This window comes from Octodon degus, unplaced genomic scaffold (assembly GCF_000260255.1).
Source record: "Octodon degus isolate 3935 unplaced genomic scaffold, OctDeg1.0 scaffold00018, whole genome shotgun sequence".
NCBI classification, from domain to species: Eukaryota; Metazoa; Chordata; class Mammalia; order Rodentia; family Octodontidae; genus Octodon; species Octodon degus.
In genome coordinates this window covers 2,229,543-2,256,841 of record NW_004524594.1, presented here as the reverse complement: position 1 = coordinate 2,256,841, position 27,299 = coordinate 2,229,543, and the positions used below count along the sequence as shown (strand labels likewise).

Sequence of the window (27,299 nt, the reverse complement as noted above, 5' to 3'; positions counted from 1 at the left end):
CCCGCGCCGCTCCGCCCGGATGGCCAGGGCTGCGCCCGGGAATGGCGGAGCGAGAGAGCGGCGGCCTGGGCGGGGGGGCCGCGTCCCCGCCCGCCGCCTCCCCGTTCCTGGGGCTGCACATCGCGTCGCCGCCCAATTTCAGGTGAGCGTCCCTGGCTGCGCGCCCCGCCCTGGGCCCGGCCCGGGCTGCCTCGCACCCCTGAGCCTCACGGCAGCGGCGGGGCGACTCGGCCCTTCCCAGGACCGGGTGCTTCCTGGCACCCCCAGCCTCGGGTCCACACTGAGCCGCTGCATGTTCCTGCTGCAGCTGCTCCGCCATTGCACGGCCTGGGGGGCTCTCAGCGGGGGTGGCGTTCGCAGGCCGCCCTCTCTCCGACGCTGCGGCAGCAGCTGGGGTCCGGATTGCCACCTGCAGTGGTCCAGACTACAGATGGCCCCAGATTCCCGGGTAACAGACAACCCTGGTGCTGGAAGCAGGGAGTCGTGGCCCCTCTGCAGGTGGGCCGAACAGCGAGTCTGGCACCGGCGGGATCCGCTGTGGACTTGGGCAGTGCCCACCTGGCCAGGTGTGCAGGGCAGGTGTGGAAGGCTCAGGCCTCCCGGGGACTCCTAGTCAGACGCGGAAGGGGAGTCTTCGAGGAGTAGACAGGGATATGGGGAGGGGGCGAGTACTGGCCCCCTTGTCCCCCCCATCTGATGTGAGGGCAGGCGGATTTCACAACGTAGGGACGATGCGGGGTGGGGTGGGAGTGGAGATAAATGCCCCCGCCCCTCTCGCCCCTGCTCCCCACTGGGGAGGAGGGTGTCCCATCTCAGCCCCGGATGAGGGCACGGTGACAGGCCCCATTGTTTCCCCATTCAGGAGCTGGCACCTTCCCTCTCCTGGGGCCCCTGCCCCAGCCAGGCCGCAGCTGGGCTCTGGCGCCAGCCCCTCCTCTGACCAGGGGGCCTCTGGAGGCCAGACGCTTAGGTGGTCAGGGCCCCCGGGCTGTCTAATGCCATCATCAGGCCCAGAGACCTCCCCAGAGGCCTTGAGCCCAGCTGTGAGGACTGGAGGGAGGGGCCTCGGGCTGCAGCCTTCAGAGAGCCCTGGAGGGCCGAGGGACTGCCTGGGAAGGACCTGGGTTCTAATCCTAGCTTGGCCATTTTTGCACTGCATGACCCAGCGCGGTTTTGTCCTCTCTGGGTCCCATCTGTTAAGTGGGCTAATTAATATTGATTCCTGCCTGGAAAGGAGCCTGCCCCTGGTCAACAAGTGCCAGCCCCCACACTGGCTGAGAGCAGTTCCAGGGCTGACTCCACTCACCCACAGCCCCTGGAGGTTGGGGGAAGGGCTTGTGGGAAGGCCAGGTCTGGGACTATATGCTGAGGCCCCTGTGGCTCCAGCTCTGCCCCGAGGCCCCATGGACACCTATGCCCCCTGCCCCCTGGCAGGAGTTGTCACACAGACTCCCCTGAAGAGTCACAGAGGCGGCCTGCAGCCTTGGCATGCACTTGCCAGCCCTGAGCAGGCAGGATGTGGGGGGCAGGAGGCCAGAAGCTGGGGCATGGGCTGGCCCTCTGGGACATCGTGGCCTGGCCATCTGGGCCTATGCGTGGGAAGAATGAGGCTCAGTGTCTCAGGCCCAAGCGACTGTGCACTGCTCTTGCTGCCCTTTGTCCCGTGCACTTCTCAAAGCCCCTGGCCCAGCTCCTGGGTGACCACAGTGTCTCGTGACTCTTTGCTGGAGCTACCCACTGGCCTCAGTTTCAGTCCTGCCCTATCCTGTTCTCCTTCTGAGCTGTGTGCCCCGAGGCTGCGCACTTAACCTCTCTGAGCCTTTGTTTCTTCTTCAAGAAGCCAGCTGTGACCCCTGCTCAGGGTGTTCTTGACACTCAGAGGAGACAACGCACATTGAGTGTCTCAGAGGGCTCATGGGCACACATGAATGAACCCCGCCTCCAGGACCATTCAGCTCCCAGGAGGTGACTGGTAGCCCCATTGTCCATCACAAAAAGAGTGCTTAATAATGGCATATTGGCATGCAATGTCATTAGGGATAAACTTTTACTCACCCAGAGAGTACAGAGTGACAATGGTGTTCTAAATTCTAAAAGTCACCAAGTGTGGTGGCACACACCTGTTGTCCCAGCACTTGGAAGGCTTAGGCAGGAGGATCGCCATGAGTTCAAGACCAGCCTGGGCTACGTAAGTGAATGCAAGGCCGGCCTGAACTGCATAGCAAGACCTTGTCTTAAAAAAAAAAAAAAAAAAAAAAAAAAAAAAAAAAAAAAAAAAATCTACAAGTTTTGCCAGCCAAATGTAGACATCCAATGTAATCCCTGTGCTGGGAAGCTGAGCCAGGAGGATTGCAAATCAGAGCTCAGTGCAGGCAGCTTAACCACTTAGCAAAACTCTGTTTCAAATTTTGGAATATGTTTTAAAAGGCTGGGGATGTAACTCAGTGAGAAGAACCTGGATTTGATTCCCAATACCACAAATAAAATAAAATAAAATATATTTTTTAATTTTAACGTTTTCTTTATCACATATCCATGTAGAGAGAACATTATTATTATCCACACTTTTCAGATGAAGAAACTGAGGTACAGAGAGGTTGGGTAAACAATAGAGCCAGGACCCGAGCCCAGTCTCTACCCTAGTCGGGGATTGAACTCAGGCCCTTGCACTTGCCAGGCAAGCGCTTATTCTACTGAGCCATCTCCATGGCCCATCAGTCTCTACCCTGAGAGAGTACTGGTGAAGGGGAGCAGTTGGGCCAAGGGGTGAGCCCAGTGTGGCCCCCAAAGGGTGGGATGTCTGTATGTATTAGTTGGCTTGAAGAACTATGTACCTGTGTTTTTTCTGCTTGTAAAAATGTCCCACCCAGTTACTAGTGGCTACTGGAGAGTGGGCTGGGGCAAGGGATCTGCACTTCTTATTTTACGTATGCCTGTATTGCTTGACTTTTTATTTTTTTTATGTCTCCTTTTTATAATGAGCATGTGTATGTAACTTATAAAAAATAAAAGGAAATTTAAACTTACAAAGAAACATGTTCATTATAAAGAAAACTCTAGAAAAGAGAATTTAGAAATGTATTTGGTGATAGCTGGACTTGTTAGCATGGATTTGTAATCCCAGCACTCAGGAAGCAGGGCAGGGTGACACCTTGTGTGGCAGAGGGTGGAGAGGAGGTCACACAGAGACTTGGAGGCCAAGATTTTGAGGCCAGCCTAGAGTATATGGTGAGCTGAAGGCCAACCTGAACTGCATAGTGAGACCCTGTGTCTAACTAACTAACTAAATAAATAAGTAAATAAAACAGCTTTTTAAGAAAATAAATGGGGGGCCGAGGAGACAGCTCAGTAAAATAAGCGCTTGCCTGGCAAACACAAGGGCCTGAGTTCAATCACCAGTTCTGCCAAGAAAAAAAGAAAGTAAGAAAGAAAAAGAAGTGTACACAATGGCTACATTGGCCCTGTGTGCGTGGGGTAAAAGGAGCACAGGGCCCCTGTGGGAGGTCCTGCAGGACAAAGGAACATTTATAGGAGGGTGGCGAGATAGCTCAGCAGACTGAGTGCTTTGGCAAGAGCAGAGACTGGGGTTCCATCCCTGGCACCTCATGTTGTGCCTGCCCCGCCCACTGAGGTGGCTCTGAGCCACCCACTCCGGGCATGGTGGCGCACACCTGTAATCCCAGTGCTGGGAAGGCTGAAAACAGGAGGGTCACTACAAGTCCGAGCTGTGTAGTGAGACCCTGTACCAAATACATTAAAAAAAAAAAAAAAAAAAAAAAAAGAGGAGCGTTTATAGGAAGTAAAGTATGCACCCTGCCCCCAGGGGTGTGGAAGCAAGTGTCCTGCATGAGGGGGACTTTAGAGGTCCACTCAGTGGGGCTCTGATTTGCAGCGCTTGCTCACCACGAGCCTGAGGCCTTGGGTTCCATCCAGCCCTGTAAAACAGAAAGAAAGAAAAAAAAGATGAAAGAAATTTAAAAATTAAAAAAGAAAATTTTTAACTTAGAAAGAACCGTAACAATAAAGCAGTCCGCTTGTCCAAACAGCCAGCCTTTTAGATGGAAGGAGCAGGGCCATGGCTGCTGCTACACACGTAGCAGGAAGGGTGGCCAAGCCCAGTGGCTGCCCCCTCAGCGCCCGGCGCTGGGCTAGCTCTGCGGAGCCGCTGGCACCTATAGTCCCTCCTCCCTCTTCCAACATTCACACTTTGCCAGCTCACCAGGGAGACACACAGCAGCCAGGTTGTGCGTCTGCCCATCGTGCAGCACAGAGTAAGAGGGGACAGACAGACCAGGCCTTACCAGACAAGCTGAATGTGACATTGGGCAGGTCCAAGGCCATCTCAGCTTAAGGCCTGTTGGTGAGCAGGAACCACTGGGAAGAAGAGGAGAAGCACCAGGCTGGAGACCAGGAAGGCGGCAGGGTGATGCCTTTGTGTGGCAGAGGGTGGAGAGAAGGTCACACAGGGACTTGCAGGCCGCACTAGGACACAGTGGCTTCTTCACCCACAAGCCTTCAGGGCCAGGAGGCAGTAAGACAGGTAGTAACAGCCCAGATGGGTACTCTAGGGAGGTCACTGGCCAGGCTGCCGGTGGGAAGGACAGGTGGATGGACAGGAAGGAAGGTGGAATAGCCCTTGGGAAGGGATCTGGCTTGAGAGGCAGTGGGGAGCACTCTGAGATGGTGGAGGCCCTGGCCACAGGTGCCCAGTGAGGCAGAGGGTCAGCGGGCAGGGTGGTCACCTGCTGAATGTCACAGTGGTGTCCACGGGACCCAGCTGGAGGAGTCACGCAGGAAGTTGGTTGGGGTCTGGAGCACCAGGGGGAGGATTGGGCTGGAAGTGTCCATGTAGAGCAAGAGGGACCTCATTACTCAGGGAGCCTGGACAGAGGAGAGGAGGCAGCCAGGCTGAGGAACGCCAGCTTCTGCTCTTCAGCCACCCATGCTTTGGGGGAGGAGGCACTTTGGCCTCCTGGCCTGGCCTGATAAGCTCCAGGTAGGCAGCAGCGGGGCTGACCGCCTCCCGCAGCGGAAGTAGCAGGGCAGCAGTTCAGCTTGACGGTGAGGCCCTTGAGTTGGTCCCTGGATTCCTGGGAACAGGCTGCAAGTCCTAGTTGGGCCCAAAGGTTCCCACACAGTGGGTTACCACTGCCACCCCCTGCTCAGGGTCTCACCCACTCTAGAATGCCATCTTAGTATCCTGCTCCATTCCAAATCTGTAGGAAGCCAGGGGTGAAGCTGCACACCTGTAATCCCAGCAGCCTGGGAGACTGAGGCAGGAGGATCGAAAATTTGAGCCCAGCCTGGACAAGTTGGTGACTTAATGAGACCGTCTCCAAATAAAATAAGGAATGGGGATGCAGCTCAATGGCAAGGCCCTGGGTTCAATCCACAGTAACACACACACACACACACACACACACACACATCTGTGGGTGTGTTACCAGTAGTTGCCTTCAAAAAGTTTACAAAGGAGGCGAGGTGGTGGTGATTCTCAGGTTTGACACAGTTTTCACTGGAGAGTGAAACAGTGTGGACTTGTTCCAGAAGAGAATTCCACACCCAAGGAACAAAGCCAGCCTGGCCCAGGGTCCACCCAGAGGGCATGGGGATGACATCATCCTGGCCTGGCTTTCCCAGGCCTGGCTTTCCCACTTGGTGGTGACAAGTTCAGGGGTCAACCTTTTACACAGTGCCACCTTCCTGGAGGCCCAGACCTCTGGCCCCAGGCTTGCAGCAGAGCCAGATGGAGACTGACTATGAGATTTCCACAGTCAAGGTTTGGAAGACCAGGCCCACACGCCCATTTGTGCAAAGTGCTTCAGCCACCTGCTGGGCACCTCAGGGGATGCTGAACAAAGCCTTGACCCTGCTGTGATGGCCTCCCTGGCCCTCAGGGTCACCAGCACTGATCACATGACCCATTTGAAAAATTAGCCCTCCCACAACTGCCAAGAGGGCCTGAGAGAGCCCAGGGCCGGCAGACCAGCCTGTCCCAGAAGCCCAGGAGCCATCGTGGCCAAGTGAGGGAATCGATACAGGGTCAGTCTGAGGCCCTGAGAGCTTTTGCACCACAGAGAGAACTTCTGCCCCTTTCCCTGAGGTCCAGGGCAATATTGCACCACAGAGAGAACTTCTGCCCCTTTCCCTGAGGTCCAGGGCACTATTGCCGCTGAACTGGGAAGCAGGGGCCAGACCAGAACCACACATCAGATGTTGGCTCAGTCTGGTCACCTGGTGGAGAGCCACCAGTAGGGGAGCAGAAGGCCAGCCATAGGTGTCACAGAGACCCATGAGACCCTTGGACCCTGGAGCCCTATGTCACAAGGGGTGCGTGAGGTGCTACACCAGGGACCAAGGTCCCTCGCTCATACATTCCAGCTTCTGGTCCGATGTGGCCTTGTGTCACACTCAGCCCCTTTCCAGGAGACCCCAGCTCAAGAGGTGCAGGGAGGTGGCCACACCCAGCCAGGATGTGGCAGAGCCCCATGCAGAGGAGCGGCCTAGGATGTGTTGATAGATTCCGAAGGTCAGGGAGGGCTCCTGTGACCACACTCGGCACACAGCCACCAGATGTTAACGAACGGTCGTCCGGCCAACATGGACAACGGGCCGATGGGTCGATCAACAGTGGCTGCTCTGAAGGAGGCTGCCTGGTGTCCTGGCCCCAGGAGAGGCGCCGCCCAGGGGGGCTGAGCAAAGCACAGCTCAGGTTTCCAGGGCAGACCAGGCAAGGTCAGGAGGGGACCTCCTGCTCCCCCTTCCTCTCCTCCATCTTTCCTTCCTCTTCCTTTCTCCCCACCCTTGGCCTCCATGGGCCTGAAGAGACTAGGGGCCACCTTTACCTCCCAGCCAAGGGCCTGGTGCAGAAGGAAGAAGGAAGGGGCAGGGTCTCGTGCAAAGAGGGGTCCTTTGTGATCCTTGGAAGGATGCTGTCTTTCTTGGGTGGGACAGGAACCAGAGGCCTGAGGCAGCTCTTGTCCAGTGAGGATAGGTGGTGACGAGTTCAGGGGCCAGGGCAGGGCAGTGCTTGTTAAGTGACCCAGGGTTTGCTCTCAGGCCTCCTCTTCCAAGCCTGATAAGGGTTATCATTCTGCAATCGGCTCTGCTTAGGAGAAGCACCCCAAACAGGGTATGAGTAAAGACCCCAGGCACGTAAGCAGTAGAGTGGTTTGGCCCCAAGAGGGAGCCGTCCCTAGGCATGAGTTTCCTGGGTTGAAAGCAGAGGTCAAGGACAGACTATTCAACCCTGCCTGCCACCCTTCCCGTCCTGGCCTGTTACTCCCATTCTCTCGTGACTCAGCCACCTTGTCCCTGTTGTCCCAGGCAGCGGGCAGAGGAGCAATGCTGAGGTTAAGATGTCCGAGACATCTCTGTCCAGGTCTGGGCCAGGCCCTGGGGGCCCAGCTTCTGCGAGCTGAGAGGAAGCATATTCTAAGAACCTCATTCCACCCGCATCTGGCTGGTGCATGCTGAGCACCCAGTGCCCACAGTGTACCCTCCCAGCTCTGCCCTGGGCATAGCCAGGTTAGCCTGGAGCCAGGCCAGAGTGGGAGGAGGCCTGGTCCTGCCTGCTGCTCTGTAGCCAGGTAGGTGGTGTCTGTCACCAGGCCTATGAGGAGGCTTCCTGGAGGACTGGGCTTCGTTGTGCTGCCTCCACACCCTGGGTTAGGTCCTGGGGAGACACAGCACCCATCCTTAAACAGATCAGTACATAAGTGATACACAGAGCTAGGGCCTTAAATGCCAAGCACAGGAATCTGCCTACCCTTAGCAGAGAACCTTGGAGGGTTTTGAGTGGAGGTAGACAGGGTGGGGTTTGTGATACCTTTGCCTGAGAGCAGGGTGGGGTGGGGTGGTGCAGCATGGGAGACTGAGGCAGACAGGCCAGTGGGGAAGTCTGGGAGGGCAGAGGCAGGAGCTGGAGCAGTGCTCTGTGGTGGAGATACCCAATGTATGCTGGGGTCATGGGTAGAGCAGGGCCATCTGAGGACACCTCTAGTCAGCAGCTTGGGGGTCCTTCGTCTCCCTGGTGCTGGCTGCGTCCCAGAGGTTCTTCCTGTGCCGCTGGCCTCCCAGTGACCTTCTAGGCCATGCTTACTTAGTTCCGGCTCCAGCTGAGACGGCACCTGTCCTGGCCATGCTGAGGAGAGGTATTCCCATGCCTGGGTGATTATCCCTCCTGCCACATTTGGGGGACCTGGGATCTTGGGCTGCAAGTGGGAGGAAACCTAAGGAGCCCTTCCTTTTCTGGGAATCTCTCTGTGAAAATCCCTCTGAATGAGAGGAAGTTCATTACCACCCAGCATGCTTCCTGCCCTGTTCTAAGGAAGTCCAAGTTCTGGCTTGTCCTGGGCCCTGGCGCCTCCTGCACCCATTGGCCCTTCCTTCCTGGGGCCTGCAGGGCTGACGGAGCCCTGCCTGGGGAAGGAGGCTGTCAGGACCCATCCCTGTCAGTCGGCACCATCCCCACTTGCCCTGGGCCCACAGATGTCTCCCAGATGCTGTGTCAGCTGGGCACTGAGCATGTGGCTGTGTGGAGGGGTACTGTTCTTGGGGAGCCGTGCAAGCCCACCCTCCTCTAATCTGCCGCCCTGAGTATGGTGCTGGCCCTTTAAAGCTAAGCAGGAGCTGGCTTTGGGGGAAAACAGCCCAGATTTCTGCCATCTGCTTGTAAGCCTGGGCCAGGGAAGGGGGGTCACCAGGGCCCCCAACAGGGGCATTGGAAGGGCAGGTGGAGCCTGTGGCATTGATTGCAGTAACCTGATCCCTTGGGGGAGGTGGCGACAGCAACCGCGGCGGCGGTGCACAGCAAGGCAGGAGGAAGCGCCCTGCAGCTGAGGGCTGGGCGGCTGGCTGTGCTGGGCCGGGCGGTGGGCAGCTGCTGCCTCCTCTCTCGGCCCATCCATTTTTAATGAGCTCCCCAGGCTTCTGCAGCGGGCAGGACGCAGACAGGCAAGCCCAGGCGGTGGAGGCCGGAGGCCACAGCCTTGCCTCACTGCAGCCCTGGCCCCCCATCCTGCTGGGCATGAGAGGGCAGCCCTGGGGCCCCACAGCCCCCAGGCCGGGCTGGGCTCTCCATGCAGCTGGCGCTGAAGATGGATTCAAGCCCAGACAATGACAGCTGGTTGGAGGACCGGTGGGAGCACTGGTAGGGGCTGGGGTTGGCTGGGGGCTGCGGGAGGATTGGGGGGGCCCTCCTATGTGCATGGGTCCCTCTTTGGTGTGAGTGAGGTGAGAGAAGGCTGAGCCTTGGCGGGGGGGGGGGGCGCTAACGCCCTACCTCTCCCTCTCCTGGGTGACCTTGGAGATGGGTTTCCTTTGCTCTGTCTCAGTCCCCTGGTCTGAGGGAAAAGGCTCTGATGTTCTCCCCAACTCCCACTTGCACCAAGCCAGGCAAAGAGGGTCAGGGTTAAGGAGAGTGATGCAGGGACGGCAGGCACCCTGGTGGCCAGCCCAGCCCTGTGCTCCTGGGCAGGTGCACACAGCTGGTCTGGGGCTCTCTTGGGGCCGGTTAGGACTCCTCCAGCCCCAGCCTGGGGCCTTCCTGACACCATCTGTGCCGTCTCCTGGCCCCACTGGTCCTGTCACTGGGCAAGAAGACTTTGTGTCTCCGGTAGGAGACACAGTTCCCCTGGAAAGAGTTGGACATTTCCACTTTGACAGCAATGTCCCTTCACTCAGCCCCAGGACTGTTGGGTGGCGTGGGGTGCATGGGCAGCACTCTGAGCTGCTGCATCCTCTGCCAGCACCGTGGGGCTTTTCCTGTGTGTTTCATCGAGCCCTTGGCCTCAGCTCTGCATCCTGTGTGGGCAAACTGGCCATACAGGAGGCATTTCTCTGGCAAAGCCAAAGCTCTAACCGCTGGGCCTTCCAGGCGCCGTCTCCAGGTTGGCAGAGGGATGGGACAACTCCAAGCCAGGAGGAGCTGGAGGACCTGGGGCTCCTTTTGGCAGGCGCCCCAAGTTCTTTCACTGCCATTGGTGCAGATGGACAGAACCCTGACCTCTGGGTCCTGTGACCTGTCTCTCTGAGGCTGCCCTGGGAAGAGGGAATAGGGAGATGCCAATGGGCTTGGCAGTGGCCCTAGTTTATAGCTCTGGGTTTCTGTCCCCACCAGGCTCACCCATGACATCAGCCTGGAGGAGTTTGAGGATGAAGACCTCTCGGAGATCACCGATGAGTGTGGCATCAGCCTGCAATGCAAAGACACCCTGTCCCTGCGGGTAAGCGCTGGCTCCCGAGAGTCCTTGAGTAGAGCAGCAGGATGGGTAGGGCCTGGAGGGCACCCATGTGATTAAATTAGCTCTTAGGTGCAGTGACAGGTGGGAGGCATCCAGCGCGATGCTTGGCGCCTCCTGGGTGTGTGATCAGGATTTATTTTTTAAAATCATGTTTATTTCTCTGCCAAGACTAAGGCAGAAGGCAGCTCCTTCAGTCAGCCACAAGCAGAGAGAGCAGGGGCTCTCAAGGTCTAGGACAGTGGCAAAAAGGGCCAGAGTTAGGGGCAGAGCAGCTCCGGCTGAGGGCCAGAGGCAGTGCAGGGTGGGTCTCCTGGAATCCGCAGTGTCCGGGCAGGAGGAAAGAGTCCAGTGCTGCTGGAGTAACTCCCACACTGCCAGCTCCACTGTGCCAAGCCACCCGCCCCACACAGCCTCCCCAGGGTGCTGCTTTGGGCCCCTTTGTTTTGCTTCCTTCCTTCTCTGAAGATCCCAGTGCTGCCATGGGAGGTCCTTGGCAGCTGGGGAATCTAGTGCAGATGGGGATTCCCGTGGAGTCTTTTCAGAACAGAAAGCAGGGGCCAGCCAGCCAGGAGAGGGTAGATAAATTGAGAAGCTAGGGTTTAGTGGGAGGAGGGTAGCAAGGTGTGGCATGGGGGAGCTGCAGTGAAAGTGGAGAAGCGAGGGCTGGGTCCATGTTGACCTTCTGCTACCCCAGAGCTTCTGGAAGCTCTGCCTAGCAAGAGGAAACCAAGGATTGACAATCGTGTTCCTGTGCCCTAGCCATCCACCCTCTGGCCTGACCAGGGAGGGATGGAGGTAGAAGACCACCTGTTCTGGTTTCAGGACTCTGGCATGGCTTCTCTAAGGTCATATGCCTGTTCTCGATTCTGATGTCCTCTGTCCACCAATATATGTAAAGTCCCAAGAAGGGCCCTGAGGCCGGGGAGATGGCTCAGTGGAATAAGTGCTTCCCTGGCAAGCTAAAGTGCCTGAGTTCAATCCCCGGTTCTGCGGGGGGGTGGGGGAGAGAACAAACAAACAAACAAAAAAAGAAAACAAGGGCCCTGAAATAGAGCTAGCTAGGGATGCACCCCCTGGGGGCCTAAGGCAAGCTGGGGCGGGGGGCGGTAGCTTCCGTGCTAGGGCAGCGTCCTCACCCCTCTGGGACCGTGGGAAGCAGAAGTGTGGTACCAAATCACCCCGCAGCGAGGGAGGATCTGTCCAGGGTGCCAGGGACTTACTGGCAGGGCTGGAACCAGCACGGGGCTTGGGACTCAAGGCCAGGTTAACTGAGGGAAGGTCTCTGTGGGCTGAGATGAGCACACAGGGGAGAAAGAGGATGCCACGGCCTAAGGTTCCAGGTGCCCCTCCCTCCGCGTCCCTCTTCCGGTTGCTGTCAACACTTGTGTCCGCACTGCGTCCCTCACAGGGTCTTCCTTTCGTGGCTGAAATCCAGTTTTCCCTATTTTCCTCACGGTCTCCTTCAAACACTAATCGTAATCCTTACCCCCATCCCCTGTGGGGCCCGAACCCCTTAGCGACCCTTACGTTCCCATGGCAACAGCGGTGATTTCACTCTGGGCTCGGCTTACAACCCCGGTGAGGTCACTGGCCGTTGTCAAGGGAACGGGAGAGTGCAAGGAGTCAGGAGGGGGCCCGTTGATGAGGACGGGAGCGCTGGTGGGCTGGCCAAGGCGCCTACTGGCATGGGAGGGGGCGAGTTCAGCTTTCTTTCTGGGGGTGGGCAGAGAGGTTGTTCTCTTTCCGCGGCTCCTACAAGGTTTCCTCTCATCCCCCCTCGTGCTGAGTGAGAATGGACTCGCCCGAGGGTAGGCGGTACTTGGTGCGTGAGGCCCGCCCCTCCTCATGCGGCACCGCCCCCTGACGCTGCTCCGTCCTCGCCGCGCAGCCCCAGCGCGCTGGGCTGCTGTCTGCGGGTAGCAGCGGCGGCGCGGGGAGCCGGCTGCAGGCGGAGATGCTGCAGATGGACCTGATCGATGCGGCGGGGGACACTCCCGGCGCCGAAGATGACGAGGAGGACGACGATGAGTTGCGTGCGGCGCGGCGGCCGGGAGCAGGACCGCCCGAGGCCGAGTCTGGCCAGGAGCCCGCCCCCCGTATCCAGAGCCAGGGCCCGGGCAGCGGCGACACGTACCGGCCCAAGCGGCCTACCACCCTCAACCTCTTCCCGCAGGTGCCGCGGTCTCAGGTGGGCGGGACCCGGGGAACCCTCACCGCAGCCCCGCCCTCGCCCCCGCCCCGCCCCGCCCCGCTCTGGAGGTGGGGCTCCGGAGCCTGGGAAGGCTCGCAAAGAGTGAAAGGGCAGGCCGGGACGGGAAGAAATGAACAGGGAGAGAACAGGGCTCTGGGGGCTCGGAAGGAGTTTGGCATCTCTGGCAAGGACAGGGTTTCTCTTTGGTGATGGGGCTCCTGGTGCGGGCTGGAGCAAGGGACACTCTTGGGGGTGGTCCCAGAGCCGAGGGAGGTGGGCTGGGGAGCTCAGGGGCAACTGGGAATTCCAGAAGGCAGAGGCGAGGAGGGAGATGGAGCTGCTTGGCTGAGTTGGGGACCTAGGGCCCCTGGCCGGTGGCTGGAAGCCAAGCAGCGCTGAATAGTGTGTTGAAGCCGGCTGTGGCCCTTTGTCTTGCAGGCCCAGTCTGGAGAAGTATGGAGGCCTCCAGGGTGGTGGGGCTGCAGGGAGAGGGTTGGTCCCTTTCCCAGATTCCTGGCGTGGCTTTCAGCAGCCTAGCTTCAGAATGTGAGGATTTGCAAGGTTGTTCCCAGCTGAGCCAGCCCAAGTCATACACGCCTGTCCGTGGGCACCCTGGAACGGTCCCAGGGGACTGAGAATGTGGGACAGGAAGGAAGACTGCTGGAACTACTTGTCATCCTCAGTCGAGTGAAGCTGGGGGAGGGGAACAGTATGGAGTCATCACTTGGATTCATCCTGGGCCTGCTGCGGGGCAGACTTTTAAGGCTGTTTTCAGCCTCAGAAGATCACTAGCCCTTCCTGGGCAGCAGCTTCCTGAGCTCAAGGGTGGGGAGTCTCTGACCTCCCCTGGGCTGGCCTTGAGCACCTTACATGTAAACCCCTGCCTGATGTCTGGGACTGTGTGTCCATCTGTCCCTAGAGGACTCCTGCTGCCCCTCACCACACAGCCTGGCCAGCACTACCCCTGCTGATGCTCAGGAGTATGTCCCCTGAGGGCTAGCCAGCTGCCCTGAGCCAGGAGGAAAATGTGACCTGCCACTCTCCCACCTGCCCCCAGAGGCTTGAGAGTCTTAGGAGTGAGGCCCAGAGCTGAGGGATGGCCTGATGGGGGCAGGGCCAGGGCCTCCCTGTGCCGGGCACTGCTGGCCACATCTTTACAAAGGCCTTTTGTTCCCTGTGCAGGACACACTGAATAATAATTCTCTCGGCAAAAAGCACAGTTGGCAGGATCGGGTGTCTCGATCATCCTCACCCCTCAAGACAGGTGAGCCAGGACTCTTCTCCCCAAGCTGGACTTGGTCTGCCCTGCTTAGTGCCTGGCACTGAGAGCAGACCCTTCGGCTTCCATTTGCCCAGCAGATGTCAGGTGCCCACCAGCATGCAGCACCTGGCACCAACCCTGCTAGGGCTGAGGTCAGCTGCTGTGAGCGAGTTGCCCAGTCCCTACCCAGGGCCAATCCCCCAAAGGCTTTGTTGGCCTCTGCATGGACATATTGGGTGTGAGGGGAGGTCACTGGGTGACTTGCTGGGAGTACCTGCCTCACTCTGATCTGCCTGCTTTCTAGGGGAGCAGACACCACCCCATGAACACATCTGCCTGAGTGATGAGCTGCCACCCCAAGGCAGCCCTGCCCCCACCAAGGACCGTGGCACCTCCACCGACAGCCCTTGCCGCCGCAGCACTGCCACCCAGATGGCACCTCTGGGTGGCCCTCCTGCTGCCACCCCTGGAGGCCTGGGCCACTCCCATCGGGATCGAATCCACTACCAGGCAGATGTGCGCCTGGAGGCCACAGAGGAGATCTACCTGACACCAGTACAGAGGCCCGCCGACCCTGCAGAGCCCTCCTCAGCCTTCCTGCCCCCCACAGAGAGCCGGATGTCAGTCAGCTCTGACCCTGACCCTGCCACCTACCCCTCTGCAGCAGGCCGACCTCATCCCTCCATCAGTGAAGAGGATGAGGGCTTCGACTGCCTGTCGTCCCCGGAGCGGGCTGAGCCACCAGGTGGAGGGTGGCGAGGGAGCCTGGGGGAGCCACCACCGCCCCCACGGGCCTCGCTGAGCTCAGACACCAGCGCCCTGTCCTACGACTCCATCAAGTACACGCTGGTGGTGGACGAGCACGCCCAGCTGGAGCTTGTGAGCCTGCGGCCATGCTTTGGAGACTACAGTGACGAGAGCGACTCGGCCACTGTCTATGACAACTGTGCGTCAGCCTCCTCGCCCTACGAGTCGGCCATCGGGGAGGAGTACGAGGAGGCCCCCAGGCCCCGGCCCCCTGCCTGCCTCTCGGAGGACTCCACGCCCGACGAGCCCGATGTCCACTTCTCCAAGAAGTTCCTGAACGTCTTCATGAGTGGCCGCTCACGCTCCTCCAGTGAGTCTTCTGGGGTGCGGTGGGGGAGCCAGTGGGGTGGGGCACCCTGGGCCCCCCAGCCGGGCCACCGTCTTGCAGCCCTGTCCCCTCCCTGCAGGTGCCGAATCCTTCGGGCTGTTCTCCTGTGTCATCAATGGGGAGGAGCAGGAGCAAACCCACCGGGCCATATTCAGGTGAGGGCCACCCTCCCTGCTGCTGCTGTGGCCACCACTACCACGGGTGCCCACTCGGTCCCCAGGACAGTGTTCACCCCCTGAACTCAGAGCAGGGGGCCTGAGTGCAGCGCTGTTCTGAGGAAACCAAGACCCTGGTGAGCTTCCCTGCACACAAAGGCCACCTGCCCCCACACAGATGCCACACCCTTCCCCGGCTGGGCTTAGTGCCAACGTCCCAGGACCTCAGTTTATCAGATAGGACCTCTGCTCACTGTGGCCGGGGCACTGCCAGACAACAGACGTGTGTCTGACACTCGCCTTCCAGGAGCTGGAACTATGACAGGCACACTTGATGCTTTGTGTGTGCCTATGTGCACACCTGTAATCCCAGCACTCAGGAGGCTGAGGCAGGAGGAGCTCTGTGAGTTCAAGGCCAGCCTAGGTTACAGAGTAAGTTTGAGGCCAGCCTGACACTATTGTCAAACACAAGCTCCAGTGTACATTACTAGTGATGCCCCTGTGGCTCCCCAGAGCGGCCTGGCTGGAGACGTCCTGATGGGAAACTCCTGTATGTCCTCCTTGGAGACAGGTTTGTGCCTCGACATGAAGATGAACTGGAGCTCGAGGTAGATGACCCCCTCCTGGTGGAGCTGCAGGCCGAGGACTATTGGTACGAGGCCTACAACATGCGCACCGGTGCCCGCGGGGTTTTTCCTGCCTACTACGCCATTGAGGTCACCAAGGAGCCTGAGCACATGGCAGGTAGTGTCCTTCCCTTCCTGGGACCACCAGCCCCTGCCTTGGCCCCCATGCCCTGCTGCCAGGTGAACCTATGCCCCAGACCTGGGCCAGGCAGGGAGAGGCTGGCAAGGTGAATGCTGGTTGTTTCCCAAGGAGAGAAATTGGGACCTCTGGGGTTGTAGTGCCCTTGTCAGGCAGTGTCCCGTGCACTCTTTGCCCACTGTACTTGCCTGGGTGCTGGGCCCCCTCAGTCGGCTGTACCCACCCCTCACTTCATGCTTATTTTCCAGCCCTCGCCAAAAACAGTGACTGGGTCGATCAGTTCCGGGTGAAGTTCTTGGGCTCCGTCCAGGTTCCCTATCACAAGGGCAATGATGTCCTCTGTGCCGCTATGCAAAAGGTACGTCTGTGGCCACACTGTCTTGTGGACAAGGAGACGGGTTTGGGGCAGTACAAGCCGTAGGACCCAGGCCTGGGACAGGAGGAGAGACCTGCCTGACGTGTCTGCACCCCTCGCCCACAGATCGCCACCACGCGCCGGCTCACCGTGCACTTTAACCCGCCCTCCAGCTGTATCCTGGAGATCAGTGTGAGAGGTGTGAAGATTGGTGTCAAGGCCGACGACTCCCAAGAGGCCAAGGTGGCTGCCCCACCCACCACTGAACATGCCTGGCTGAGTGGGTGTCCTCGTCCCCTGTGGCTAGTGACCACCCTCTTGCTTCTCTTTTCCCTCCTGTAGGGGAATAAGTGTAGCCACTTTTTCCAGCTAAAAAACATCTCCTTCTGTGGGTACCATCCAAAGAACACCAAGTAAGCAGAGGGACAGAGGGGGCACTGGGTGTGGACTGGGGACCTCTCCAGCTTCTGCCCCACAGCTGCCTGTCCTCTCTCAGGTACTTTGGCTTCATCACCAAGCACCCTGCTGACCACCGGTTTGCCTGCCATGTCTTTGTGTCTGAAGACTCCACCAAAGCCCTGGCAGAATCCGTGGGGTATGTGTGTGTCCCTCCTGGACCCCCCGGGAGCTGCCTGAGGCACAGGCCACCCCTACCCCCGCCCCCCAAACTCTGGAAACTCCCCTGGCACTCCAGCCCCAGAGTGGTGGCCGGGAGCCAGGTGGTCTGTGGAGTGGTCTGTCCCTCTCCTGCCACCTCATTTAGGGATACAGTCCTTCAGGGACAGGGCCCAGCACTCCCAGGGGTCTGGGCCCTGCTCACCCACACCCTGCCTTGCAGGCGTGCGTTTCAGCAGTTCTACAAGCAGTTTGTGGAGTACACTTGTCCCACGGAGGACATCTACCTGGAGTAATGGCCACCCACCCTCCACGGCCCCAGCCATACAGGACAGCAGCTGTGGACAGGACCGGCACTGCTTAGGAGGGACACGGCCCCTGCAGGAGGATGGGAAGTGGGGCCGCTGGCGCAGGGTGGGGGGCAGGGATGCCGGGTGAGCAGCCTGGTCTGTTGTAATACAATTGTAACATACAGATCCTGCTATGGAGGACAGAGCGGGCTGCCCAGGGACAGGTGGGGCAGGGCGGTGGGGAGGGGGAGAGCTGTGGCCCAATGGCCCCATTCTGGGGATGGCTCTGCCCTGGGCCTCACTTCCCCTGCAGGGGCCCTGGCTCCTGCCTTGACAAAGCCCATACCACCTGCAAGTGCCCACGGTCCTGTCCCAGCCCCTCCCAGAGCCCTGAGCTCAGGCTGAGCCCGGCCACCTCCGGGGACTTTCCAGGAAGGAAATGGCAGCGGGCAGAGGTGAAGGGCTGCTCTCTGTTCTCGCACCTCCAGTCCCTGTGCTGGCCCTGGCTGGGAGAGGCGGCCTCTGACTGGCCCAGGCCGGCCCCCACCTTGGTCTTGTCACTCTCCTAGCCACAACTATTAAAGTGCCATTTCCTGTCTGGACCACAGTGCTTGTCTGTGCCTACGCAGCTCCTCCAGCGCCTCCTCTGTCACCTCCAAGAAATCCTGAGCCTCTGCAGACAAAATAGCTTTATGGGGCACTGTGGGTAGTGGCAGCATCCTCATAGTAATACTCAGCCATGTCCAGCCCGTCCCGCTTGTGCTGTTGGGCGAAGGAGGGGAGGGTCCGAGGCCCTTGCCGCCCTGGGTGCCTGAGTCTTGGGTGCCTTGGTCGGATCCCATAGTCTGAGGTGGGAAAAGGGGATGGTTTGGGATGGGACTCAATGGAGGCTGCCCAGGATTGGGCAGGGCTAGCTCTGGGCCCTCTGGGGGCCCCTTCCACTGTAGGGGCAGCCTACCATCCACCAGGTCGGACAGTGGCTGTGACAGTTGCAGGAAGGCTGGAAGTTCCTCAAGAACAGGCCTGCAGGAGAGGTTGGGGTACTCAGCCTGGCCCGACAGGCCAGGGTAGGGCAGTGCCCAGGCCAGGGGCTCGGCACTCCCCAAAGTCTGGAACCCTGGTCAGACCCCTCTCCCACTACGACAGGGCAGCACCTCAGGGGCTGGGGGCGCAGGACCCCAGCTACTAGGATGAGGTACAAGAGGAAGAGGCTGAGCCAGGCCCTGGGGTACAAAGCCCCCAGCACAGCAGGTGCCATCTCCTACACAGGTGCTGTTGGGTTCCGCCCGCCCCGCTCCCCTGCAGCTTGGAACCTGCCGCCGGCCCCTGGGCCACCTCACAAAGGGCATCATTCCAGGCTGATGGAGACAGGACAGTGGGTGCTGTTTCATAGTCCGGTGTCAGTGCCAGGGTGCAGGGCACAGGTCTTGCAGTCACATCTCAGTTCAGGTCCCCACCTTGCCTCTCGCCAGCCTCGCAGGAAAGGGACACATGCACTTGGCCTCAGCAGAAGTGACTGGCGGCCCCCTACCCACCCCTGGCTTCCCCATAGTCTTTCCTGCTGCCCCGCGGGCCCAGGGAGGTCCTGATGGCTATGGTGCCAGTGTGGGCTTCCAAGTGGGGCAGCTCTGAGGACCCGCGTGGGGGCGGTCTTTGGTATGTTACTCCCTGGGGTGTCCATTGACCCCCAGCTGGGGATTTTTGGGGAAGGGTGAAGCTTTGGACCTGTTCCCTACAGTATGACCAAGTGGTTTGCTTCGCTGTGGGGTCCCACTGAGCTACACTCCCAGCCGTTTTGCACTTTTTTCTTTTTTTGCCAGAACAGGGGAGGAATGAACTTAAGCCCTTGCTCTTGCCTGGGAAGCGCTTATTCCACTGAGCCATCTCCCTGGCCCCCTCCCAGCCGTTTTTGAGACAGGGCTGTTAAGTTGCTGTCTCCTCTTGCCTCAGCCTCCTCAGTGGCTGGCATGTGCCTTCACATTCTGACCCATTACTAACTCAATGCAAGCCCTCCACACTTCTGTATCACGTAAGCTGTCAACACCCAACCCCCAAGCTCCTACAGCTTTGCCAGGGGTGGCTCCATACCTGGTCCCAGTGTCCCTCACTTGGGCCTTGCCCCTGCACCCTCTGCCATACACCAACTCCCTCTCTCCTCCCTTTCCTCCTGGAGACAGTGCACCCCACCCCCAACTGCCTCAGTTTCCAGGTTATGGGGGAGCACCCTGAATTCCAAGACCCATTACTCCTCACTTCCTGGGGGGTGCTGTCTGCCCTCACACTGCCTTGCTGGGCCTCTTCTGAGGTTAGGGAACGCCCTTTGGCTGAGGGACACAGCTCCAGGCCTCTCCCCTGCCCCCATCTCCACAGGTGTTGCCATTTCCAACCACGGAGCAGCACCAGGTCCCCTCCCATCCCAGCCTCCCGTGGCCCTGTGCCATCTGCTTCTGCCCCACAACCCACAACCCCCATCCCTGCCTCCCTACAACAGTCCTTCATTCATGTCATGCCACAGTCCTGTGTCACTCTGAACAGCCTCCTCCACCTGTCAAGAATCTGATGCCCGAGGCCAGCTGTGATGACACAGGCCTGTAGTCCCACTGCTCTGGGAGGCTGAGGCAGGAAAATTACAAGCCTGAGCTCAGCCTGGGCAACTCAGTGACATAAGCCCTGCCTCAAAATAAAAAACAGGAGCCAGGGATACAGCTCAGTGGTACAGTACCTGCCTGGCAAGTGTGAGGTCCCGAGTCCAATTTCAGACCCAAAAAACAAATGAATAACAAAACCGGTAGGGGCTGTAACTATTTCCTTGCCTGTAGCCTCCACAAGCCAGGCAGGCACTGGCCTTGGACCCATGTGGCCTATTCCGCCACGGGTGGCACTGGAAGGCCAGAACTGCGCCCTAGTGTGTGGCCTCAGGCCCAGCCCACTATAAGCCAGGGTGTAGGATAGCTTGCTCAAGTAAGCCAAGCGTCACCAAGCTGAGCCAATGTGGGCACAGGTGGCACGTCCCACACATTCAACCTCACCACAGGCTCAGGTGGCTTTCTGGAGATGCTGGGGAGCTGGGCAGGGTAAGGCACCTGAGAGGTGGCAGAGCTTAGAGAGTCGGGGGAGCTGGGTGCAGAACCCCTCCAGCACCTGAGGGGTTCTGGGGCCTGTGACCTGCAGAAGAGGCCATCTTTCCAAGCAGGGGGACAGGGCTGGCTCAGGCCACAGGGCCCAGCCCTCTCCCCTCCATAGCAGCTGGCCTGGCTCTAGGCTTGGCCACCAGAGCTGGTGGGGCGAGTGTGGGAACCCCAGCGCAGACGCCCTGAGCTAGGCTTTCTCTTGGGAGTCTCGGCTCCCACTCCTGACCCTGCGCCAGCCCGGTGTTGGCCACTGGCTGCTAGCAACATCCGTCTGTGGTGGTCAGGGCTTGGGGCTGTCAGAAGCCTCAGCTGCAGGACATGCAGGAGTTGTCAGGTGTGTCCTGTGCGGCTTGGGTCTCCACCGAGAAGCAGCTAGCAGGGCAAATGACAGCCTGTGCTTGGGGGCCCATGTGGCTTCCTGTGGCTCCCAGAATATGGAGCTGCGGAGGCTTCTTGGCTGGCAGGGAGACGCTGGGTGCTGGGCACGGAAAGGCCACAGGCATGGACACTGGCAGTCAGTTTTATTAGGGAAGAGGAGCTCGGAGCACCAAAGGCTGAGGTGGGCCCTGCCCACAGCAGCAGCCCCGTGCCCTGCCCTCCCTGTGCCCCACTCCCGGATGTCTGTCAGCCCCAGTTGTAGAAGTAAATTTTCTGCCAGGCGGGCAAGTAATCCATGAGTGGCCCTGAAACCAAGGGAGGACAAGGCAGGGTCAAGGGACCCCTCAGCTGCGCAGTTGCACCCATCTGTACCACCAGCAGCCAGAGGACCTGCTGCCCAGGGAGGCAACGGAGAGGGCCTTCGTCCACAGCCCCGAGCGCAGACACGGACCCTCAGGGTCAGCAGGGCCACGCTTGTCCTGCCCTTGGGGCTGTCCTCCTCCACCCAGGTGACAGGTTATCCTGCTATTCTAGGGTCCCAGGCAGGAGAAAAGCTGACAGCCTTTTTTTAAGTAGCCAGTGAGGTCGGAGCACCCACTCAGGGGACAGCCTCCTTCTGGCTACTTAACTTCAAATTTTCTCTTTTTACCATGATAAGAGTCAAAGGACAAGGAGCAGGCAGGGAGCTGGCTGCACACAAATCAAGCCCCACAACAAGAAGCCTCGCCCACTCACTTGCCACCAAGGTGCCACCGGGGATGTAGTCTGCCAGCAGCTGTAGCAGGAAGAGGATCTTGGCCCTGCACAGAAGAGAAAGTTGGGGTAGCTGAGTGGGGTGTGGCAGCATACCTCTGTAATCCCAGCACTCCGGAGGCTGAAGCAGGAGGAGCGCTGCAAGCTCCAGGCTAGCCTGGACTACACAGTGAGTTCAAGACTGGCCTGAACCGCAGAGTGAAGCCTTGTCTCAAAAAACCAAACTAGGGGGGCTGGGGAGATAGCTCAGTAGGATAAGTGCTTGCCTGGCAAGTGCAAGGGCCTGAGTTCAATCCCTGGTTCTGCCAAAACAAACAAACTAGGGGCTAGCGAGACAGCCCAGTGGTCTAAAGCACCTGCTTAGGCAAGCTTAGGCACAGGGAACCAAAGTTGGATGCCCAGTACCACCTGCCACGCCAGCCATGCCCTCAAGGGAGCTGAGCTGCCCCCACCAAAAAAAAAAAAAAAAACATAAATTGAAAGACATAAAATACATTTATGAGTTGAGGGAGCATCTTGGTGGTACAGTGTCTGACTAGCATTTATGAGGCCCTGAACATTGGTCCCCAGCACTGCAAAAAGAAATTTTTTTAAATATTTATCACCAGGAACATAGTGCAAGGTCCAGAGTTTGATTCCCAGTGCTGTAAACAATAAAAATTTTTTTTTTTTAAATTCGATGCTTACTATTAATATTTATCCAGGCAGGACTGTATGAATTTAGTCACTTACACTGTGACAACCCTAACGGTCAGGTACTATCATAACCCTCACTTTTTTTTTTTTAATTTATTTGTGTGTGTGTGTGTGTGTGTGTGTGTGTGTGTGTGTGTGTGGCCAGCTCAGTCCACCAGGGGGCGGGGCTGGCTGGCATGTGGTGCTGGGGGATTGAACCGCGGTCCCCTGTGCTTTGCCAAGCTTGTTCCAAGTAGGTGCTTTAGACCACTGAGCCATCTCACCAGCCCACCCTCACTCTATTGATGAGAAACTGGCACAGAGAAGTCAGGTAAGCTGTCTGAGGCCACACGGGTGCAGACCGGGCTGGCTCCAGAGACCACCGTGTGGGCCAGGAGGGGGCCCTTCCTCCCAGCAGCCTGCGCCTGGGCCCTGTCCTCTGAGGGCACAGGAACTTCTCTGTCAGGTTCCAGGATGCTCAGCCTAGGAAAGCTGGAGCCAAAGCCAAGGCCTTGCACCCCAGGAGCCACCCTGCTATCCCAGTGTCTGAGAACCTAAGACACCGGGTAACCTCTCCATCACGTAACATGCAGGCAAGCAAGCGCGCACGCGCACTGGGCAGACCATTCGTGTAAGTCTCCTCCGGACTGCTTTTTCCTGCAGCAGGAAACAGCGTTTTGCTTCAGTCCCCTGCGACCTTTCTTTGCTTTTTCTCTGAAACAGGGTCTCACTGTATAGTTTAGGCTGGCCTTGAACTAGAATTACAGATATGTGCCACCACGTTTGGCTGAACTTTCAATCTTATCTAAAAGTGGCAGAAAAAAAAAAAAAAAAAAGGGGGGGCCTGGCCCTAGCTCAGTCCTTTAAGTGGCTGCTTCCACAAAGCTGTCAGCCTCAGGTTGCTGGAGTTCGAACCTCACAACTCTCCCGCTGGCCAAAAGTGCCCTGAAGGCATTCGAGGAAGAAAAAAATAAATAAATAAAAATAAATAAAAGTGGCAGAACCGCCACGTAGTTAATTTCAGTGAGGTATTGTTAAATATGACGTATGAAAAAAGCAAGCAAGAGAATGGTGGATCTGGGATCCAGCCCTGATGTCTCTGAACCCCAAGTGCCTCTGAGACCTGGGGAAACCAGGACTATTTGGTAAGAAGACAGAAGAGCTAGAGGATGTGGCGAGCCCGCAGCTGACACTGCCACTGCACTTGCTGGCGGTGCCCTGAGCCTGGCTGGCTCCTGTGTCTCCTGCCCCTCTCCAAGTGTTCACAGTCACAGGGGCTGATGGCCCGAGAGCTCCGGGGACAGGCGGGGTGGATCTGGGTAGCCAGAGAAGAAGGAAAAAGCGCAGGCGCTGCTGAGGTGGAGGGGTGGCACCTGCGGGCTGGGCAGGCGGGGTCCTTACTCAGAGAACCGGTCGTAGAACGGCGAGCGCAGCAGGTAGTACAGCAGCAGGATGGTCCGCCGTCGCAGCTCCAACCGCTCCCTTCGTGTCAGGCCCTTCTTGTCACTCAGGAGGCTCAGGCTGGGGGGAGAGAGCACGTACTTGGGACCAGACTGATCAGTCACAGGCCGGGGATCGCAGGGTCAGTCACAGGAGAAGCAGGGGGCACTACCCACCCAGCTGAGGCAGAGCCTGCAGCCCAAAACCCCCAGGCAGACCCAGCCTCACCTGGTCACATCCACGATACCAGACAGGAGCCAGGGTGTCCAAGACCGCTGACCCCAGAGGCCCAGGCTGAGCACTGACGGCCAAGGTGTCAAGGCTGTCTCCAGCACAGGTCTAGCTCGACCTCGGCCCTACCTTCACCAGCCCCAGTCCCAGCCCCAGCACCAGCCCGCTCAGGCCAAGGATACAGTGCAGCAGCGGCCTTGCAATGTACAAGGACTCTGCGATGGTCTCCTGCAGCCCCAGGGGTGTTGGGGGGACACTCAGCTCTCCCTGTGGCTTCGACCGAGCCTCCTGCTGCTGGGGGGCTCCCCAGTGTCTGGAGTGCAGGGATGGGGCTAGGACAGAGGTGGCAGATGAGTGACCAGGCCAGAGCAGGGAAGCGTCATTGGTGGAAGCTATGCTGACCTCAGCACTGAGGGGCCCACTTACTGTTCTGAAGGGTGCGCACCACTCGGTTTGACCGCTTTCCCACATAGGAATGCTCCTGGTCGCCCAGGCTGTGGTCACCATCTAGCAAAGACAGACAGAAGGTCACACTGTAGGGGGACATGCTTCCAGCACAGCCTTCACAGGACACATATGGGGGCAAATGTGCCGGACTGGGGGGTGGGAGTGGTGGACAGCTGTGTGCGTACTCAACCTGCCACCTGGGAACCATCTCGAACCCTCCCTGAGTGGTGGTAGGGGCAGTGCCACCTGTCTCCACAGCCAGCCAAGAACCCAGGCTTCCCAGGGACTGCAACCAGGTGCCTGGGAGTGACAGCAGCCCCGACGCCACATCCCGGAGCCCATCTCCTCTGACCTATTGCAAGTGATCACAGAGGCCCGAGGCTGACAGGCAGCGTGGCCACATGGGGCTATGGCTTGCGACACAGGGCAAGTCCAGAGATGAGGCTGCTCCCCAACTTCTATGCAACATACGATGTGGAGTGATGTGAACCCACAGGGGAGTCCTGTGCCCCACTCTACTGCAGAGCAGAAAAGCAGCTTACCTGGGGGCTGCGTCTGGGTCTCCCTGTCCAGGGGAACAATGGGGGGTGAGGTCTGGAGGCCAGCCTTGAACCAGAGCAGCAGGAACATCCGCAGGACAGCCCTGTGAAGGGGGTCGGCGGGGCTGGGGGAGGTGGCCGGCAGGAAGGGGGTGGAGGTGCCCTGCTGAGCACCGTCCTCACAGCTGGCCTGGCCACCACCCCAGTCCTGCCCTCTGTGGCCCCACCTACTTGGCTAGCTGGATGAGGGCGATGACAAGCCAGCGGCCCACTTCGCCCCACACCTTGGCAGCCCCCATCTCCATAAAGACCTCCACGCACTCCAGCACGCTCAGCCATGTCAGCAACTTCTGCTGGGACAGCGACTGCAAGAACCGCAGGCCCAGAGGTCAGGGGACTCCAAAGCTCAGAGATGTGGCTATTACTCTCTTGAGGTGTAGGCAGTGGGCCTGAGTTCAAATAGCAACCCCACCACCACCAAGCTGGGTGCACTAGGATGGGCTCCAGCACCTAATGGACACTCTTCAACCACGATGGGAACACCGGCCTTGGTCTGAGGTATGTCTCACACTTTGAGGCCAGAAACATGCCCCACACGGGGGCTGCTTATTACTGTGCTGCTCCTGGGCCCCTGGGCTTCCCACCCTCAGCTCACATCATGGGCGACATCCTCACCACAGGCAGCTTTCTCCGCAGCTCCTTCCTCAGGATTCCATCGTTGAGTAGCACAAGCAGGTTAGAGGCCGAGTACACTGAGAGGCAGAGGCTGGCCTTCAGAGGTGGCCCTGTGGTCTCCACCCTTCCCTCACCTTCTCCCCAGAGTTCCAGAGATCACCTGTCCTGTGCAGTGTTCAGCCATCCACAGGCTATGTGGAAACCAACCTGCCTCTCCACCCACTTCCTCGGAGCTCCACTCCCCAGTCCGACCTGGTGTGGGCTCAAGACAAGATGCGATGATCACAGTGGCCAATTGACTCCTCCCCTGCTGGACAGCCCCAGCCACCCAGCTGCTCAGAAGCACCTATGATGCTCCCAACAGCCACATGCATGGCCCCACCTCCTCACCTGTCCCTGAACACTTGCACCATCTTCACCTTTCAAAATCAAGTCATGCTTTTGGGACTGTCATCTCCAATACTCACTGGGCAAACACTCCCAAGGGCAATTCCAGTTTGGGAATTCTATACTCAGGGAGATCTGGATTTGAATTCTGGTTCGGTGGCTGTCCCCTAACATCCCTGAACTTGTCCCTTCAGCTGGGAAGTGGGTACAACAGTGCCCATATCATTACTGTATGGAGGGTAAGCTGGCACAGGCAGGAAAAGCACTTAGGCCAGTGCATAACTAGTAGTAAACAAATCCCTCAAAGTTGTCCCAACTGTGGGGACACAGCGGGACTTGGACGGTGGACAACAGACCTTTGTCCGGTTCACTTACAGCATAGAGTATTCTAATCTAATAGGCAGCTGAGAGCAGCGAGGCAATGTGGTCACCCCTCTGGGAAGCCCTCCCAAATCCAGATCACCTCGCGCCGCCCCGCTCACCCAGTTCTGACAGTTCGTGCGAATCGGAGAAGCGACCTGGAAGGAGATAAAGGAGGGTTCCTGAGCATTTGCTTCAACCTGCAGCTTCGCGTTCCCGGACTCCCCTCTCCCTTCCCTAGTCGCTACGGAACCCAGACGGGACTTGTCAGCAATGGGGAGCCGCGATCACTATCCTGAGTCCGCGGTGAAAGGGGGCCACAGAGGTCATAGATCGGGGCCCCGCAGGAATAGGTCAAAGGTCAGGATGGCACCTGCCAGCAGGTAACTGAGGCCTCGCACCGCCGTCTCCAGCTGGGCCGTGGCGGCCGGGTGACGAGTCACGTACTCCTGGTAGCGGAGGCCCAAGAGCCGCAGCTTCTCCATCCCGCCCTGGGTACAGGCAAGCCCACTGACCGACAGTGCGACTAGCAGCCGCGCTCCGCTTCCTGCGCCCTCCTTCCTGCTTCCGGTCCTAGGCCCGCCTCTCAATTGCTTAACTTCCGCGAACTCCTTGGGCTGGAGCAGGCCTTCACTGGGACAGCGCTTAGCAACTGCGGGCGTAAACCCGCCCTCCCTGCTCTTTCAATTCATTGGCTGACACGGTCTCCGCCCCCGACCCGCCCTCAGCCGGCTGGCCCAATCTTAGCCCTACTTGGTTGGCTACCCTTGCGCCTGCGCAGTTAAGAGACCAGGAAAGCTCCGCGGAAGTCCGAGCAGTTCATCCCAGAGAAAGGAGAACGAACCCCGAGTCTTTCCAATAGAGCGCCGAGACGCTCGAACGGGAGGCCTGCCTTTTACAGGACTGGGGCTGGAAGCATGCGGAAGAGCTTCGATCAGACTTGGGGAGGTGCAGGGAGTCCAACTGTCAGTAGGTGCGCATTTGGTCAGTTGGTCCCGACTCCAGTCGTCCACAGGAGGTAGTGCTGGGGAAAGTGAGCCAGGGAGCTGGCCAGCTTGTCTCGCCTGTCTTTTTAGCTAGCGGATTGAGAGGCCTTGCTTCGTTCCCAGCTCTGCGTCCCCAAGAGGGCGCACCTGGACGCCCACCTACGCGGAGAAAATCCTGACCCGGGCTTCTGTTCTCTGCCCGGGGTGACCTTGGGCTTCCCATCTGTGAAATGGTTCAACGGTCCTTGGACTCGGGATCACTCTCAGAGCGCATTCTAGCCCTCAA

The 27,299-nt window shown here is 58.8% G+C and overlaps 3 protein-coding genes across 5 annotated transcripts; 1 reads left to right on the top strand and 2 right to left on the bottom strand.

The window, feature by feature from the left end:
• The first annotated feature begins 6 nt into the window (after window positions 1–6).
• Window positions 7–17,618, top strand: Mapk8ip1 (mitogen-activated protein kinase 8 interacting protein 1). 3 transcript variants are annotated; one of them, XM_004627010.2, is made up of 12 exons: window positions 7–142; window positions 10,121–10,226; window positions 12,133–12,432; window positions 13,618–13,699; window positions 14,001–14,813; window positions 14,911–14,986; window positions 15,558–15,730; window positions 16,000–16,109; window positions 16,233–16,349; window positions 16,449–16,519; window positions 16,603–16,701; window positions 16,945–17,618. In XM_004627010.2, the coding sequence occupies exons 1-12, from the start codon at window positions 42–44 to the stop codon at window positions 17,015–17,017; spliced, it is 2,121 nt and encodes a 706-aa protein (XP_004627067.1). In that variant the 5' UTR covers window positions 7–41; the 3' UTR covers window positions 17,018–17,618. The 3 variants fall into 3 exon arrangements, with proteins under 3 accessions (XP_004627067.1, XP_023566395.1, XP_004627068.1); XM_023710627.1 differs by having other exon boundaries at window positions 8–142; window positions 12,133–12,417; XM_004627011.2 differs by lacking the exon at window positions 7–142 and adding an exon at window positions 8,637–9,151.
• Window positions 17,619–17,701: 83 nt separating this feature from the next.
• Window positions 17,702–18,296, bottom strand: CUNH11orf94 (chromosome unknown C11orf94 homolog). Its single transcript, XM_004627291.2, has 3 exons — window positions 18,166–18,296; window positions 17,970–18,034; window positions 17,702–17,856 (listed from the first exon to the last, which is right to left on the bottom strand). Exons 1-3 carry the CDS (start codon window positions 18,267–18,269, stop codon window positions 17,702–17,704), a joined length of 324 nt encoding a protein of 107 aa, XP_004627348.1. The 5' UTR covers window positions 18,270–18,296.
• Window positions 18,297–20,646: 2,350 nt separating this feature from the next.
• On the bottom strand, window positions 20,647–26,628 carry Pex16 (peroxisomal biogenesis factor 16). The gene is made up of 11 exons (XM_004627009.2): window positions 26,401–26,628; window positions 26,150–26,185; window positions 25,281–25,357; window positions 24,837–24,970; window positions 24,609–24,709; window positions 24,046–24,126; window positions 23,802–23,951; window positions 23,617–23,689; window positions 23,350–23,469; window positions 21,256–21,320; window positions 20,647–20,825 (listed from the first exon to the last, which is right to left on the bottom strand). Exons 1-11 carry the CDS (start codon window positions 26,510–26,512, stop codon window positions 20,767–20,769), a joined length of 1,008 nt encoding a protein of 335 aa, XP_004627066.1. The 5' UTR covers window positions 26,513–26,628; the 3' UTR covers window positions 20,647–20,766.
• Window positions 26,629–27,299: the final 671 nt, after the last annotated feature.